The sequence below is a fragment of the Macaca nemestrina genome, chromosome 17 (genome assembly GCF_043159975.1).
Source record: "Macaca nemestrina isolate mMacNem1 chromosome 17, mMacNem.hap1, whole genome shotgun sequence".
Classification (NCBI taxonomy): Eukaryota; Metazoa; Chordata; class Mammalia; order Primates; family Cercopithecidae; genus Macaca; species Macaca nemestrina.
The window spans coordinates 17,422,018-17,438,344 of NC_092141.1; the positions used below are offsets into that span (position 1 = coordinate 17,422,018).

At 52.7% G+C, this 16,327-nt stretch overlaps 1 protein-coding gene across 6 annotated transcripts in view; it reads left to right on the top strand.

Moving 5' to 3' along the window:
* The window catches only part of MPRI (myosin phosphatase Rho interacting protein), a 152,116-nt gene that overhangs the window by 97,613 nt on the left and 38,176 nt on the right, over window positions 1-16,327 (top strand). For 5 of the 6 annotated variants that reach the window (XM_071082408.1, XM_011757227.3, XM_011757226.3 and 2 more), the window contains exons 8-13: window positions 3,938-4,076; window positions 4,871-4,984; window positions 7,317-7,373; window positions 8,598-8,666; window positions 11,674-11,763; window positions 16,084-16,193. In XM_071082408.1, coding sequence (XP_070938509.1) covers window positions 3,938-4,076; window positions 4,871-4,984; window positions 7,317-7,373; window positions 8,598-8,666; window positions 11,674-11,763; window positions 16,084-16,193 — 579 coding nt within the window. The remainder of the gene's footprint in view (window positions 1-3,937; window positions 4,077-4,870; window positions 4,985-7,316; window positions 7,374-8,597; window positions 8,667-11,673; window positions 11,764-16,083; window positions 16,194-16,327) is intronic. The other variant, XM_011757224.3, reaches the window with a different exon arrangement.

Consider the following 16,327-nt stretch of genomic DNA (forward strand, 5'->3'; position numbering starts at 1 on the left):
AGAATAGCAGTTTTCACATCAGTGCCTCCTAGGACTGGGGCCTTAAGGTTCCCTGGTGGGTTCTCAGCTGCCTGGTTCTTGTAGGGCTGGATCTTATCCTCCTGGGCCATTTCTGTTCTCTGAAGTGGCATGGAGGCAGGGAGACCTAAAGCTACATGTGGTGACAGAGGCGCTCCTCACCCTGTCAGTCCCAGGGTGGGCAAAGGGTATTGAGAGAGGTTCAGAGGCAGACAGTTGTGCCCAGGAAGATGGGGGCAGCACTGGTTCATCTCTCAAGGACATGCTCCCTGGGGAGCTTCCTGCTCACCCAGGAAGCCTGAGGCAACCTGTGAAGCAGCCGAGCACCCAACAGCATTGCTTTTGCCCTCCAGGGGAGCATTGCTTTTTGCCCTGTAAGACTTTGATTGGCTGGAGAGAGACAGAGTTTGGACATCTGGACCTAGGGCAGGGACCAAGGGGCACAGGTGCAGAACTTGACTGCTGCCTAAGAAGAGGCGGGCCCATGCCCTGCCCTGCCCTTCTCCAGAGTTTCCTGGAGAACTAGAGAAAGAACTGGATGCCATCTGAGGCCTCGAAGCCCAGATCCAGACCCAAGTGCCCAAGCACACCTTCAATCAGGCTTGCACCGCTGCGTCTATAAACTCAGGCTTTGCCTTGACACCAGGGTTCCTCAGCCTGGTTTATGGATAGACTTCTGGAGGTCCATGATGACCTGCCCCCTCAATAAAACATTTTCACAGTATTCTTCCCAGAAGAGGATTAAGGTTAGGCACTCTTCTGGGAAGAAAACCCGTAGTTTTCATTAGGTTCCCAAGGTTCACTGTCCAGAAAAGAGGTACAAACCATAGTTCTGGAAGTCTTCTCAGAGTGTCCTCCCTTCCCCAACCACAACCTCGAGCTCAGTTAGAGACACTACTGGAAGGGACAGGTGAAGGCAGCCATGAGCTCCCGTGCCTTGAAGGGCAGGTGGAGGGAAGTGTTTTTTACCTTCTGCCCCCTTTGCTTCCGAACACCCACCATTGCTGACAGCCCACCCACTCTTCCAAACATCCCAGATGAAAAGGACCTGTGAGCCTGCAGGTTAGTCTCCAGGATAAGGAAGTGTCTCCCAGAGATGCTGCTCTTGAGAGGAAAATGACATGTTGACTTCCTAGGGAAAGGAAGGGCAGCCAAGTGGTTCCCAGCCCCTGCCCAGTGCCCTGGGGTGCTCTGCTAAGCACTTGGCTGCCTTAACATTTCATAGTAGCCTGATGAGGACCTGTTACTACCACCCCGGTTATAGACGTGAACACTGAGGCTCGGGAGTAAGTGTCTTCTCACAGTGGATAGCTGGTGCAGATCCCAGTGGGGCCTCAGCTGGGAAGTCCCTGTTCCCATCCTGTGACCCAGGACTGATGCCAAGGGTGCTCTTTTAAGCAATTAAGAAAATATATAAGTAAAGGGTTTTGCTAGAGAGAGGAGGAGGCCGGTGGGTGGGCAGGGGAGGCTTCATGCTGGCTGGCAAGCAGACTGTGTGTCGTGGTGGCTCCAGAGCAGGATCGGCCACGTCCTGGTTTAGCGCCAGACCACAGAATTAGCATTCAGCACACCTGCTTGGCTTGGCTTCTTCTCAGAGAGACTCCTTTTGAACTCGTTCTTGTCTCCTGTCGCCTGGGACAGGTGCAGTCTCGGGGGCTTTGTACTCTGCATGCACTGCCACACGGATGGGTTTTCACCTGGTGCTGGCACCACCCTCCGCCAGTTCTGCATACTAATACTGCAGCATCCCTTTCTCCTGACCCTGGTGACATCTGATTGGCTGCTGTCGCTTTCCGAGGCCTGCTCACTAGATCCCTAGTAGCCCACCCTGTGCTTGGTTGGATTCCTGTCCCCTAGTTGATTAGAGCAGAATCTCCAAATTGGCAAGAGATTGGCCACACCTTCCTGGAATGGCAGCCACAACAGGTGTTCCCAGGAGCCAGACTGCTGGGACTATGGGGTTGGTTTTTTGACAAGCCACAGTCATCTAGGCAGGCCTATCTGAACCTGACTGGCTCTGGGCTTCAATGTGTCTATTCCTCTGACGTCCAGAGTGTTTCTTGGATAGTCACCTCTGGCTGTTGAGTGGGGGAAGCTGTGGTCCTGGTTGGCCTGCTGGTGACTGGCAGCAAGGCCAGCTCCCCATGCAGCCCTAACCCCTCTACCCTCAGCACAGCACATAGTGTCCTGGGAACCCTGGAGCTGCAGGGTGCAGGCCCCGTTTTCTCTGCTGACCAGTAAGGTGCTTGCTGTCCCACCTCCAGTGCTTCCAGGGCACCAAGTAATAACTTTCCGCCTCGCCCAGTAGATCAAGGCAGCCGGTGCCTGAGCCTGTGGTCTTACAGGATCTCCCCAGGCCCCCATGCAGTGCAACTGTAGCAAGTGCCTTTCCTCTTCTCCACCATGACTCCTCTGTCTGGATCCCCACAATACCACGGCATGTGATTTGCATGGGGTTCAAGCCCAGCAGCTCCTCACTGCTTTCCTGGGGCTTTCTAGGCCCCAGTGTTGGGCAGAGGAGCCCTCCTCCGGGAAGTGGCGGCACTGAAGCCTGTTGGTGAGCCTTGAATCTCACCAAGATCCCACCACAATGGCTCAAGTGTGGTGGACGCCTGGCCTGCACTTACCAAGCTTTCCCTGGGTGCCCGGGAACTCCAGCAGCTTCCTTAGCTTCCTGCTCTCACAATGCCGTGGCCTCTCCTGCTCCCCTACCCCAGCGCCTGCCTCTGCTGCCGGTTCTGGCAGGCTGGCACGGCACAGGCTTCTTTCCTGAGGAGGACACTTTGTGTCTAAGCACAGGGAGGAAGCAGAGCCCGGGGCCCTCAGAGTCCAGCCCTGGGCCCTCCTCTCTGAGGTGAAGACATCTTAGGCGGCTGGTTTTCCCTCGCCCTCCCTGAGAAGCACCTGGCCTCTTGGGGGAGGTGGGGTCTCAGGAATTGATCTAGTTTCCTCTTTTCCTTGTGGAGATAATTAGGCTTCCAGGCTTGGAAGCCCTTCACCCACTTCCTCTGGGTTCTTATCCTTGTCCAGAGCACTAGTGACACCCTCCCCGCCAGGTAACTTAGGTGTCCCTAGGAGAACAGGCCCGGCACCGTGAGCTGAGCCTCAGCGGGCATGTCCCCCACCTCTGACCCCACCAGGGTGACTTCTTGCAGCTGGAGGACAATCATGGTCTCTCTCCCTCTTCAGTGATTATGTTGGGTTTTTGCTTCTTTAATTCTTTGAATAATTTTGGTTCACCATTATTTGATTTGAAAAAGCAGTGCTTTTCCGTGTATTCATTTCCCAGCCTTGTTTTCTTTCAGGTCTTGCCTCTGCGCTCTCCTGCTGTGACGCTGGGTGGCGCTGCGCCTCCTCCACCCGCTTCGCCCCCATCTCAGCTCCGTCTCCAGCCGTAGACAGCCTGAGCAGGCCGCCAGCCCTCTCACATGAAATCAGCCTGCTTTGTTTTTGTTTTAATTTGGTCTTTGATTCCTTTTACTGTTGGCAGAAACAATGTTAATTCCTGGGCCTCTTTCTTGCTAAATTTTGGGGTGGGGGCTTCACTGTGATCATGAGGGATGCAATGAGAATGGAGGCCGCCCTCTGAGGTGGTGGTTGCCTTTTGATCATGTCTGTGGCTCAGGAGAGGCTGCTGGGTGCCAAGCTGTGTGAATGCCGAGTGGGTCAACACCACAGAGCCTGCGGGGCCTCCAGCGCGGGGCAGAGGGCAGGGGCAAGCGCAGGCCTGGTGGGAGGGAGGGCCGTGGAGGGGCGCGGGCGGAGCTCGGGTTGGCTGAGCACGTGTCTAGACAACCTCGGTGCTGTGCAAGCCTGAGCGAAATCAGGCCCAGGCAGGCTGGGCATGGGAGGAGTCGGCTCACTGCCACCTCACAACTCACCTCACTGCCACCTCAGGGCCTCGTGTCTTCTCTTGCAGGAGGTCTCAGGTGATTGAAAAGTTTGAGGCCTTGGACATTGAGAAGGCAGAGCACATGGAGACCAATGCAGTGGGACCCTCGCCATCCAGCGACACACGCCAGGGCCGCAGCGAGAAGAGGGCGTTCCCTAGGAAGCGGGTGAGTTCCTGGGGCCAGGCAGCACCTCAGGGGTGGCTCGGGGGCGGGTCAGCATGCACCCCATGCGCCGAGTCCCCTCCACACAGGCCTGGGTTGTGCTCCTGCCAGGCTTCTGCTCTCCGACTGCCTCCTCTGCATAGTGACCTTCTCGAGGGCAGGCCTGTCTCCTGCAGCTTCATATCAGAGCCTTCTCCGTCTCTGCTGAAGGATATTCTCACACATTTTAGATCCCAGATTTAATTAGGATCACTCTCTTCCTCTCTGAGGCAGCCCAGCAACAAGGCTGAATGTCATACCTTCCTAACTCTTTCTTTCAGTACAGCTGCACCCTTCGTTTCTCCACTCAGCCCAAGGTAGACTCGGCTTCTGAAATCCTCCTGGGTACCCGCCTGCTGCTTTTGTAGCCGGCCAAGTCCAAGCTCATCTTCTCCTGGCTTCTCTCTTGTTCACAAGGTGCCTAGTGCCCACTGCCTGGCCCATGGCTTGCCACCTGCTGCCACAGAGCCCAGGGCTCTTCCTTTTGTGGCTCAGAGAAGCTAGGGGATGGGGTGGGGCCAGGAAAGTGACAGTGACTGGGAATCCAAAAGAAAAGGCTGCTCAATCAACGAGGACATCTCAGGACCCGGGTCCTGTCCTGGTCCTGCCGCAGACTTGCCGTGGGGGCTAGGCAGATCACTGTCCCTCGCCAGGAGCAAGGCCCTGGTGGCTCTTGGAGGGGTGGACGGCACCAGCTCGTCCCTCACCTGCCCGTGTTGCCCTGGGCTGCGCTGACTGGCGGCTGCTCTCTGCCACAGGACTTCACCAATGAAGCCCCCCCAGCTCCTCTCCCAGACGCCTCGGCTTCCCCCCTGTCTCCACACCGAAGAGCCAAGTCACTGGACAGGAGGTCCACGGAGCCCTCCGTGACGGTGAGCCCAGGCGCCGTGTCCTCCGGAGGCCGTGCTCCTCTGCTTCTGTCACTCTGAGGCACTGTCTGTTTCTGTCTATGCATCCACGCCAGCTGTCCCTCTGTGCACAGGCCCTCGTGTCCGTGAGCACCCCCACCCACCAACCCACAGGCCGTCGAACGCAAATTCTGTGTTTCTTCCCTTTTCTGGTCCCAGCAGAACCAAGAGCTCCATGGCATCCTGAGCTCTGGGAGGAGGCCCTGCGGAGGAGGCCACCTTGGCCAGGCAGACTCCCGACTCTAGGAGGCAGGGCTGCAGTGGGGACCCTCTGCTCCTCTGGCGTTGGGCATTGCTTTCTGTGGCACTTGGGAGGCAGAGGCTACATCTTGCTGGAGCTTGTCTCATTCTCTGCGTCATGCCTCAAGTGGAAGAGCAGACCTTGCACCGGGTCCTCCATGGGCCTCAGAGCTGTGACAGCAGAGGTGTGGAAGGAGTGGTCAGGGTACAGGAGCAAAGCCAGCTCAGCATGCTGACCCAGCTCTTCCCCGTTCGGTCTTCAGCCTCCAGGGGAGCCTGGGGCCTGCTCACTGCCTCTTGTCTCCTTGCTGCCTGCCCCAGGGCTTGGGGGCTCCCAACCACAGATTGATGTGTAATATGGAGTGTGAAGAGGAGTAGGGTTTGGGTTTCTCCTTCAGTCTGGGTTTTGCTTCAGGTGTCTCAAACAAAACCCGTTATTTCTCTGTTAACTTATCTGGGAGTTCCTGTACCCAGCAGAAAGCACCACCAGGGAACCCACCTGCATAGGCCTTGCCATCGGGGTCAGATTGCAGGCTTGACTTCAATGGCACAACCATGATATGGAAGTTACAAGTTTTTGTTAAAGATCCGCAAGCTAGGCCAAGTGCGGTGGCTCACGCCTGTAATCCCAGTACTTTGGGAGGCCAGGGCGGTCAGATCACAAGGTCAGGAGATCGAGACCATCCTGGCCAACGTGGTGTAACCCTGTCTCTACTAAAAATACAAAAATTAGCTGGGCATGGTGTCGTGCGCCTGTAGTCCCAGCTATTCGAGAGGCTGAGGCAGGAGAATCGCTTGAACCTGGGAGGCGGAGGTTGCAGTGAGCCGAGATCACGCCACTGCACTCCAGCCTGGCAACAGAGCCAGGCTCCATCTCAAAAAAAAAGAAAGATCTTCAAGTTAAGCAGGCTGTCAGAGAGGGGCAAGTGGCAGTCCCACGTCTCAGGTCTTGTGCCACAGTGGCAACTACAAACATGCAGGAGAGGACCTCCCTATTTAAGGGTCACTTGGGGTAGGGTGTCCTAATTTCATAGTGTTGCTTTTGATTGGGTGCCTCAACTGACTCTGGCGGCAAGGACAGTTGCACAGCTTGGCAGTATGTTGGGGTTGAAACAGGGCTCTGTAGAGGGACTTCTTATCTATCTGGGTCAGCCTTAGCCAGACCTAGGCAGCAGCCAACTGTGGTTCCTCCCTCGCTCCGCAGAGACAGGGTTCTGAGCAGAGGCTCCCAGAATGCTTTGTCCTGGTAGCTGTTGTGACAATTCTTGCCTATTCTCACTGTCACTCCTTGGAATAATACAAAAAGACACCAAAGCTGGTTTCTGCTCAGATGGCTGTAGAAAAGACAGCACCTGGGACCAGAGGTGGAGTGACCCATGTCTCTGTGGGGCCAGCCAGGTGGGCTGTAGGTGGCAGTGCTCTCTCAGTCTGTTCTTCAGGGCCCAGGTGTGTCTGGGTGGCACAGGTGGAGGAAGGACAGAGCCCTTTGCCTGGGCGCTGTCCCCCTGTCTGCCATCCTGCTTGTTGTGGGGAATACAGGTCAAGCCTGTTCCTGGTGGAGAAATGGCCTGAGGGTCTCAGCGGGGCTGCAGCTGCTGCTTCCTCAACACCGCACGTCTCTGTTTCCCAGGCTTCCTGTGGCTTCTGCAAGAACTTTTGAATCAATTCTCCTTTCAGCCTTCCCTGCAGATGTTTCCCTTCAAATAAAATGTTCTGTAACTCTTCATCTGGGCTTGTTTTCTGCCCCCCAGATAGGCCCTGTGCAGTGGGCCCTGTATAGACCGGAGCCCACACCGCTCACAGGGCAATGAGACCATACCTTCTCTCCTGCCAGCCTGCCAAGCCCAGCATCTCCTTCCTCAAGGTTGCGCGCACCTACAGAAGGCGGGTTACAGGCAGCACCCACCAGGGTGAGGGGGCTGCACAGGCTTGTCTGGCAGGTGGAGAAACCCCTTTCCTGGTACCCGCCTCATCTGGACAGAAATACTGGCCCCATCAGACACTCATGACACTAGAGGAGTTTCCTCTGAGCTGTTCTTTTTTCTCCCTTTCTCAGCCCGACCTGCTGAATTTCAAGAAAGGCTGGCTGACTAAGCAGTATGAGGACGGCCAGGTGAGTGTACAGGGTTGCCATGGCCCCTGAGGGGTCTGGGGGCAGGGTGAGGGTGAGCTGGCCTTGTCCCCAGCCAGTCCGCGAGTGCTGGCTCCATGCCTTCCTCCTCCATGCCCCTTGTCTCACGGACCAGGGCTGTGGCTGAGACTCCCATCTGCTCCTAGAAGTGCAAGCACGCAGCCTTCATTTCTGCAGTCAGAGGTGCTCTGGAGGGGCGCTCGGTAGGCCTGTCTGCTGATGGCAAGGGAATCTTGGCCTCAGGCCCTAGGGATGCCTTGTAACACTGGCCCCTACCTGGTAATCTTTCCTAAAAGTTCTTCTAAGGCCTGGCTTCCCCAGGGGCAAAGAAAGTCTCTGGCTGTGAGATTGGCTTGTGTTTCCATGCAAGCCAGCCAAGTAGACAGTAGCCTAGCACTGCAGGACTCTCATGCCCGAGACCCCTCAGCTGCAGTGGCAGTGTTAGCTCTGGAAGGAGCAAACATGGTACATTTCTTGCCATCAGACTCAAGCAGGAAGAGCCATCTGAGGCTGGACCTGCCAGCCCACCTTGACCCTGTGCCATGAGCTGGAAGGCCAGGCCTCCCAAGGAGGCATGAAGTCTGCTGGGTCCTTACCTAAGAGGCCCTGATGCCCAGCCCATCCGCACTCCCTTCCTGCTTCCTGAGCTGCTATCCCAAGACATTCTCTTTCTTTCTCCTCCATATCAAATGCCCTTGGCCTGGCATGAAGACTCAAGTTCCCCTCCTTACTGCTCACAGTGAAGACTTGGTCTCTAGCTGGTTAGTTACCCCTGCAGGTTAGGGGGCCACATGGCCTTGGCTTGTGGGTTGCCACCTGCAGGTGGAGATGCCATTTCACAGCCACCTTTCTGTTCTGATGGGCCCAGCCTGTTGTCTGCAGCCTCTGTAGTTACGGAGGACCTCACGGCCTGGCCACCAGCCACACTACTGGTCGTAGAGCCCACAGCCAAGGCCTGCTCAGCTATCTGTGCTGCCTCTTCACTGGAGGGTCGCAGCTTAGTGAGCGTCCTGAGGGAGTGAGCGCATGGCTGCCTGCAGTCCCAGCGGAGTCCTCTATGTGCTGTCAAGGAGGCGCCAGCCTGTCCCCTGCTTTCCCTGTGCTCTGGGTGGGTCCCACAGGCTCTGGCTGCGCATCGCCATGGAGTGGCAAGTGTGCTGTTATAGGAGTTGGTAATTGAGTCATTTTTCTTTTCTTCCCCCTTAGTGGAAGAAACACTGGTTTGTCCTGGCCGATCAAAGCCTGAGATACTACAGGGATTCGGTGGCTGAGGAGGTGAGTGTCTGGGCTTTGCCTCTGCTGTGGAGACAGCTGGAGGGGGGTCCAGGCGGCATCTGGGGCTAGTAGATCTGCTTCCCCTCGGGCTAACGTCCCCACTTCTAAGGACGACGCCCTTCGGTGGTGTTCCCTTGCCATAGGTGTATCCATGTTGCCCTCTTGGGTTTCCCAGTCCTGACCTGGTGGGAAGGTGAGCACAAGACCAGCCTTTGTCCTTGTGATCATTTTTCTGGCTGTGATGCCGGGCTTCGTCAAGGCCCTGAATTAAGCGCCCAGTGAGTGGATTCAGGCAGCTTTTGTTTTCTCTGTTCTTTGAAAAACACTGAAATTTGAAAACTCAGGATGAAAACTTTTGTTTTTTCCACGAAGAGATTTCATGGTAAATGGAGTTGGAAGAATTGAACTACGTCTTGTGCCCTGCCTTCTAGACAAAGACAGGATATGATAGATGAGCTTTGTTGGGCCCCTTGACAGTCCTGATTCTGTGGTCAAAGACCAACTAGAAGAGGCTTCACCTACAAATAAAAATAACCTCTTCTAAACAGTTTGGCAAGTCTCTTTCGCCTTTTCCCCAGTAGTTCCACTCCAGGAATCCCTCAGATATACTCACACATGCGGAAAAACGTCTGTGTTTCAGGTTAGTCATTCCCACACGTTTGTAATAGCCAGATGATTGGAAAGAGCCTAAATACCCATCATTAAGGGCTAGAGTATGTATTAAATACTCTGAGCCAATCTTTACAGACTGAAGGGGAAAAGGCGGTAGTGATAAGAAGTAGGGGTAGGAGAGTGTGGGCGGTGGGCCTCTGGTGGTGTCCAGTGTTGGGGAAGTAAGGAGCCTGTGTAAGTGTTTGGTTGTGTGTGCATAGAAGAGCACTTCCGAGTGTGATCTGTAGACCTCTGGGGGTCCCTGAGGCCCTTTCAGGAGAGCAGTGATGGTTAAAATAATTTATAATATTAAGATATCATTGACTTTTTTTTTGCATGTGGCCATCTGCACTGATGGTGCAAAAGCAACGGGAGGTAAAGCCACTAGTACTTGGCACAGCCCCAGCTGCAACAACAGGCTGGACCAGTGGTCACTGGATTCTTCACTGCCATACATTTTAAATAAATAATGGTTTTAAAATAAATAAAGGTCCTTGAAGGAGCAGCAGAAGTTACTAATTTTATGAAGCCACAATCTTTAAATGCCCATCTTTTTAATATTCTGTGATTTGAAATGGAAACTAAGCATCACCTGGCTGCATACCAGAGTATGCAGGCTTTCTCGTGGAAAGGACTCGTGATTGTTTGAGTTGCCAGCTGAACTAGCAGCAGCTTTGTGGAGCACCATGTTTACTTGAAAAACAACTAGTAGGCAAAACTGTAGTCATTCATTTTGTGTGTTTGGCATATATTTTCATGAAAATGAACCAAGTTAGCTCATTCCTCTAAGGAAAACAACTGACAGAGTTTGTTGCTGGTGATATAATTTGAGCTTCTAACCAAAAATTAGAACTTGGGAAAGTTTGTATTCACCATCGTGAACTTCCGTTTACTTACACTCTCCTGATGAAATAGGTGGTGGTATTAGCAAAGGCGATATTTTGATCTTGCATAATGAAATGTGTAGACAATTGGAAGCTATGCATAACTTAATATTTTCCATGTGACCAATACCACATGTTACAAAAGCATGCATGGGTTTTAATGTAACACAGAACAGAGAGTTCATTGGCATGAACTCAGATACCACATTGCAGTTAACCTTTAAGAGCCTACTAGTCAAAGAACAGCCACAACTACTTGAAAAAGCTATTAAAATACTTCCTTTATTGTCTGTGGAGGGCATTTAAAGATTGAGGCTTCATAAAATTAGTAACTTCTGCTGCTCCTTCACCTTCTTACAGTGGCTCACGCCTGTAATCCCAGCACTTTGGAGGCCGAGGCAGGCGGATCACCTGAGGTCAGGTGTTTGAGACCAGCCTAGCCAACATGGTGAAACCCTGTCTCTACTAAAAATACAAAAATTAGCCAGGCGTGGTGGTGGTCATCTGTAGTCCCAGCTACTTGGGAGACTGAGGCAAGAGAATCACTTGAACCCAGGAGGCAGAGGTTGCAGTGAGCCGAAATCATGTCACTGCACTTCAGCCTGAGTGACAGAGCAAGACCCCATCTCAAAAAAGAAAAAACCTTCCTGTATTGAACAGATGGAATTAAGAAATAAGAATCCAGCTGTCCTTTCTGAAGACAGATGTTAGAGAGATTTGCAAAAGTTCAAAGCCGTGTGACTCTTATCACTGATTTATCAAATTTTTACTTTAAAATGAGTTTATTTTATTCTCAAATGAACAAATATATTTGAATTTTTTATTTCTATTAGTATATTTTTTCATATGTATTTAAATACATATTTTATATATTTAAATACATTAAATATATACATTTGAGTCTAGGATTTCGAGGCTGCCGTGAGCCATGAGTGTGCCACTACACTCCAGCCTGGACAGCAGAGTGAGACCCTGTCTTGGGGGAAAACAAAAAGAAATGGGGGCAGATGTGGCAGTCCAGAGGATATAAAAAATATACATTAAATATATAAAATATGCATTTTATATATTTAAATACATTAAAATATATTTAAATATTTTTAATTTAAGAATAGTAAAATATTTACATTTTAATTTCTAACATGGTAAATACCATCAGTAGATGAAATCCACGTAACAGAAACTCTTCTAGGGTCCCCAGTTTTTAAGAGTGTGAAAGGATTTCAACAGCAGCATGTTTGAGGACCACTGGTGTGGACTATCTTTGGCTGGATACAGGGACAAATGGTGGTGTGGTTGCACCCAGGGAGGGGCCTGGGTCATACAGTAGTAGGATAGACAGTATCCTCACTTGTCAATGTGTATACTATTAAAAATAAAGTCAGTGTAGGAAATCACTTACGGAAATTTGCTCACCTAGGCGTTGATTCTGCTTCCTAAAAATCACAAGACATTCTCATTTCTCTCTGCAGGCAGCCGACTTGGATGGGGAAATTGACTTGTCTACATGTTACGATGTCACGGAGTATCCAGTTCAGAGAAACTATGGCTTCCAGATCCATGTGAGCCCAGGGATGGAAGTGGGGCCACAGGCTTGACAGGCAGGGACACGTGTCAGAGTGCCTGATATCTGGGCTGGGGGCATTTCTGGACAGGCCTGATGTAGTGTGTGTGGTCAGCACTTAGTGTTTCCTACTACCCTTGACACCTCTGTCCTGTGGCACCTGACCCTCTTCCCCAATTCGTGATCTGAACAGTACATTAGATGTTAGTATCTTTTTTCTGAAGACTGCTTAAAGATTTTTTGTTTCTGAAGGTTCTTTTTTCCTTTTGTTTTTTGTAATGCTAGAGTTGGGGCAGTTGGAAGGATGTAGGGTATGGGGAATAAGAATGAAAGTGTCAGTCAATTATTTACATCGGTTTTTTACTCACTTATTCATGTGGTTGTTCATTCATTTACTTACAAGGCTATTTTTTCCCAAAATCTTGTGAGGTACTCAGATGAACAAGGCATTGCCCTGTTCTCAAGACACAAAATGATTCTCATTGACTGTTTCTTCAAAACTATGTGGATTAAGGGCTGCCTGCAGTCAGCCAGACTCCAGGTTAAGGGCACAATCCTCCGGACTGCCACATCTGCCCCCATTTCTTTTTTTTTCCCCCAAGACAGGGTCTCACTCTGCTGTCCAGGCTGGAGTGTAGTGGCACACTCATGGCTCACTGCAGCCTCAAAATCCTAGACTCAAACGATCCTCCTACCTCAGCCTCCAGAGTAACTGGGACTACAGGCGCATGCCACCATGCCCAGCTAATTTTTATTATTATTATTTGTTTTTTGGAGAGACAGGGTTTCACCATGTTGCCCAGGCTGGTTTTGAACCACTGGGCTCCAGCGATCCACTTGCGTTGGCTTCTCAAAGTACTGGGATTATAGGCATGAATCACTATGCCCAGTCCTGCCCCCACTTCTGACACCAGTCGTGAGTCTGGAGGTTTTCAGAACCACCTTCAGTTTCGAAAATTCACTAGAATGACTCACAGAATTCAGGAAAATAGTATCTTTACAATGAGTTTTATTGTAGAAAAAGTATACAAGTCAGAACCAGCCAAAGGAGAGCCATGTGGAGTAGAATCTGGGACTAGGGGAGTCGCAGATGCCAAAAGTTTCTGCATCCTTGGGGGACACGGTGTCCTCTTAGCCCTGATGTGGGGCAGCATGCAGAGCATTGCCAGGAAGCCCACCTGAGCCCTGGTGTTGAGCTTTAGGAGGCTCTGTAGCTGCTGTGGTTGATGGAGTTATTGTCCTCATGGTTGAACTCCACCTAAAGCCCTTCCCGCCATGGTCGGCTACTTTCACATGGCCCAAACCCCAACCCTCTGATTTAATGGGTTTCCTCTGATTTCCTGCTTCTGGCCAGGCCAGCCTCCACCCTGAGTTGTCTTGTCAGCATGAAGTGTTAGGTGGGGTCCCAGGGGACCACCATGGTAATGAAGACTCTAGTCATCTAGGAAATTCCAAGGTTTGGAAGTTCCCTCCCAGGAGCCAGGACAGAAGCCAGGCCTCTCTTTGGGTAAAGTTAGTTCGTCACTTGCAAGAGCTTTAAGATGGGTGGAGAGTGTGATGAGTAGAGAGCTGCCCCCGTGGGGCTGGACCCTGGCCCTGGGACTTGGTTTCTCACAGAAGGCTAGACTCTGGTGGGCTCACCTGTAGCAGGGTCATACCTTCACATTTTGGGGCCCAGAAACTCAATTGTATTGCTGTTTTGAGAGTTGATCCAGTATTTGGGGCTGACTCAGATTGACCCAATTTAGGGGAGACTGAAGTATAGACCCAAAGGCCAGTGTGTTCATTTACTAAGAAAATCCTGGCTGCCAGCCCACTGGGCTGCTGGCTGTGGCTTCCTGCATGCCGGCATCTGCGAAAGGAGCTGAGTCACAGTTGGAGGCTGCACTGACAGCCTGGCACCAGGGCTAGGTGTGAGTTGCCTGCTCTTAGTGGCCTGCACTGCCCAAGTTTCGAGGCTCCTCTGTCCTCAGCCCCTGTGGGAGGGGTAGTCAGGCATAGTGCCTGGTGAGCCTCCTCTCCTGCCATCCACCTCACATCTTCATGAGCAGCTTCCTCCAGGCAGGGCACACCTGAAGTCTGAGAACTCACCCCACTCTCCTAGTGACAAATGAGGGCACCAACCAATCTCACCCACTGATCAACCCCTCCTCACTTCACCCTGGTAGGGCTTATCCTGATGACTTTCTGTGAACCCCAACTACTGAGAGTTCTAAGGAATGAGGAGTTCCTTCCAGTGTGGAGAAGGCTTCCTGGGGGAGGCTTCCTGGAGGAGAATCCCTCGAGGCTCAGCAGGAGGGCTGAGTGTGAAAACATGTCCCAGACTGGACTCCAGACCTGGTGGCACAGAGAGCACAGAGCCAGTCTGCGGCTAGAGTGCTGGGTGGAGGGTCAGGTTGGCACTGGTCCAGTTTTTGTGGAGAGCACTGAAGGGTGTTAGAAGATGCCAGACAGTTGTGCGTTCATGATACATGTCTGGCAGGATATGCAGGTCCATTAGAAAGGAGCCAAACAGGCTGGCACAGTAAGGCTGGGCAAGAAAGGTAAGAGCAGCACCCGGGAGTAAGAGTTGAGGGCAGGGCCAGGACCCAGAGCATGGCAAGGCCCCGCCCGCTTAGAAGCCAGCAGAAGAGCTGACGTCACAAAAGCAGGGGGATCCCCTGGAATTCCGGCTGTGATCCATTTGGGGCTCTCAGAGAACATTAGGTAGCCGCTGGGTAAGAAAATTCAGCTGGAGAAAACGGCTCTATGTGGAGCACTGAGGCCAAACTCCAGCAACGCCCTCACCTGGGGGTGCAGAAGGTGGGGCCCCCAACTCAGCTCATGTGTACGTGAGAACTGATGAAGGAGGACCGAGCTGAGCAGTGGCGGTGTCTCGATCGGGCATGTGGAGGGGCAGGTCAGGTCCCTCCCAGGTGTGCTTTGTGACACATCAGGCTGGCGCGTGATCTCCTGTTTTGACTTCTGGCCAGGCCACTAGTGCCCATCTGAAAACCATCCTCATGATTGCATCCTGCCGTCAGCTTCACTACTGACCTGGCTGCTGAGTCTGCTTGTGAGCAGCTCTCAGTTCAGGACTGCAGTCCTCGCTTCTATTGGGCAGGTGCCTGTAAGTGCAGAAGCAGGCCTCCAGCTCCATGCAGGCCACTGGCCCTCCCCTTTCTGAAGGTACCCAGGCAGGTCTGCTCAGGGGCGCAGCAGTCATGTCCCAGAGCCATGTGCTCTTTGCTTCTTTGTCCTACCTGCTGCCCCGTTCCCCACCCAAAACAGGCTCCTCCTCTGCTGCCTTGGACAAGCACCTAGGACAAGCCCTAGACTCCACCTCATCCAAGCAGGAGTCTAGGGCTTGTCCTAGGTGCTCCCCAACCCAGCCAACCAGACACCGTCCATACCCCTTTTGTTACTTCTGAGCTGCCCTATCCCCTGCCATCACCTTAATTCTCATCACTTGGACAGCTGCAGTAACCACCCAGCAGGTATCCCTGCCTTTTCTCAGTGTCACTAACAAGACCCTGATACCCCTTGTTCTTAACCACTCCCCAGCCCCATCATGCCATGTGCCTGTGTGGATTCAGACTGCAGGTGCCACTCCCCACACCCAAGAAGCACGCCCTTCCCCATTCCCCACCTCCACTGCTGCTCAGCACTTGCTGATTCTGCCCTTCCCCCAAGGCTGGGAACTCCTTAAGGAGGGGTGCAGTGGCTGGGCACGGTGGCTCACGCCTGTAATCCCAGCACTTTGGGAGGCCGAGGCGGGTGGATCACCAGGTCAGGAGATCGAGACCATCGTGGCTCCACTAAAAATTACAAAAAATTAGCTGAGCGTGGTGGTGGGCACCTGTAGTCCCAGTACTTGGGAGGCTGAGGCAGGAGAATGACGTGAACCCAGGAGGCGGAGCTTGCAGTGAGCTGAGATTGCGCCACTACACTCTAGCCTGGGCGACAGAGCAAGACTCTGTCTCCAAAAAAAAAAAGAGGAGAGAGAGGGGTGCAGCATCCTCCTCTATCTGAATGGGCAGGCTGCTGGTGCGTAGTGGGTGCTCGGTAACTGTGAGCTGACCTTACTGAGAGAAGATACTGGATTTACCATTGCCACAGATGCACGTCCCTCCCACGGCTTTGCCGTCTCCTGCTCTCCAGCTCCCTCTTGTCCCAGTAGTGTGCACATGTGGCGCTCCTAGAAGGGTCACCCAGTCACAGGCTTTCTCCCTTTGGGATTTTGTACCCAGTGCAAGAAGCTTCTTTGGAGATGGAGGGCAAGAGGGCAGCAGGTACCCTAGGGGACAGTCACTGATGGTGCCTCATCTTTTCTCTGTAGACAAAGGAGGGCGAGTTTACCCTATCGGCCATGACGTCCGGGATTCGGCGGAACTGGATCCAGACCATCATGAAACACGTGCACCCGACCACTGCCCCGGATGTGACGAGGTAGGATGGTGAAGATGCCAGGGAGCCCCTTGTGCATCCTGTGGGTGCCACTCTCTCCAGGGCAGTATCAGACTCAGGTCTGAAGTCTGAGACCTGAGCTCAGTGCATCCCAGTCTGCTGCTCCTTCCTTCCTG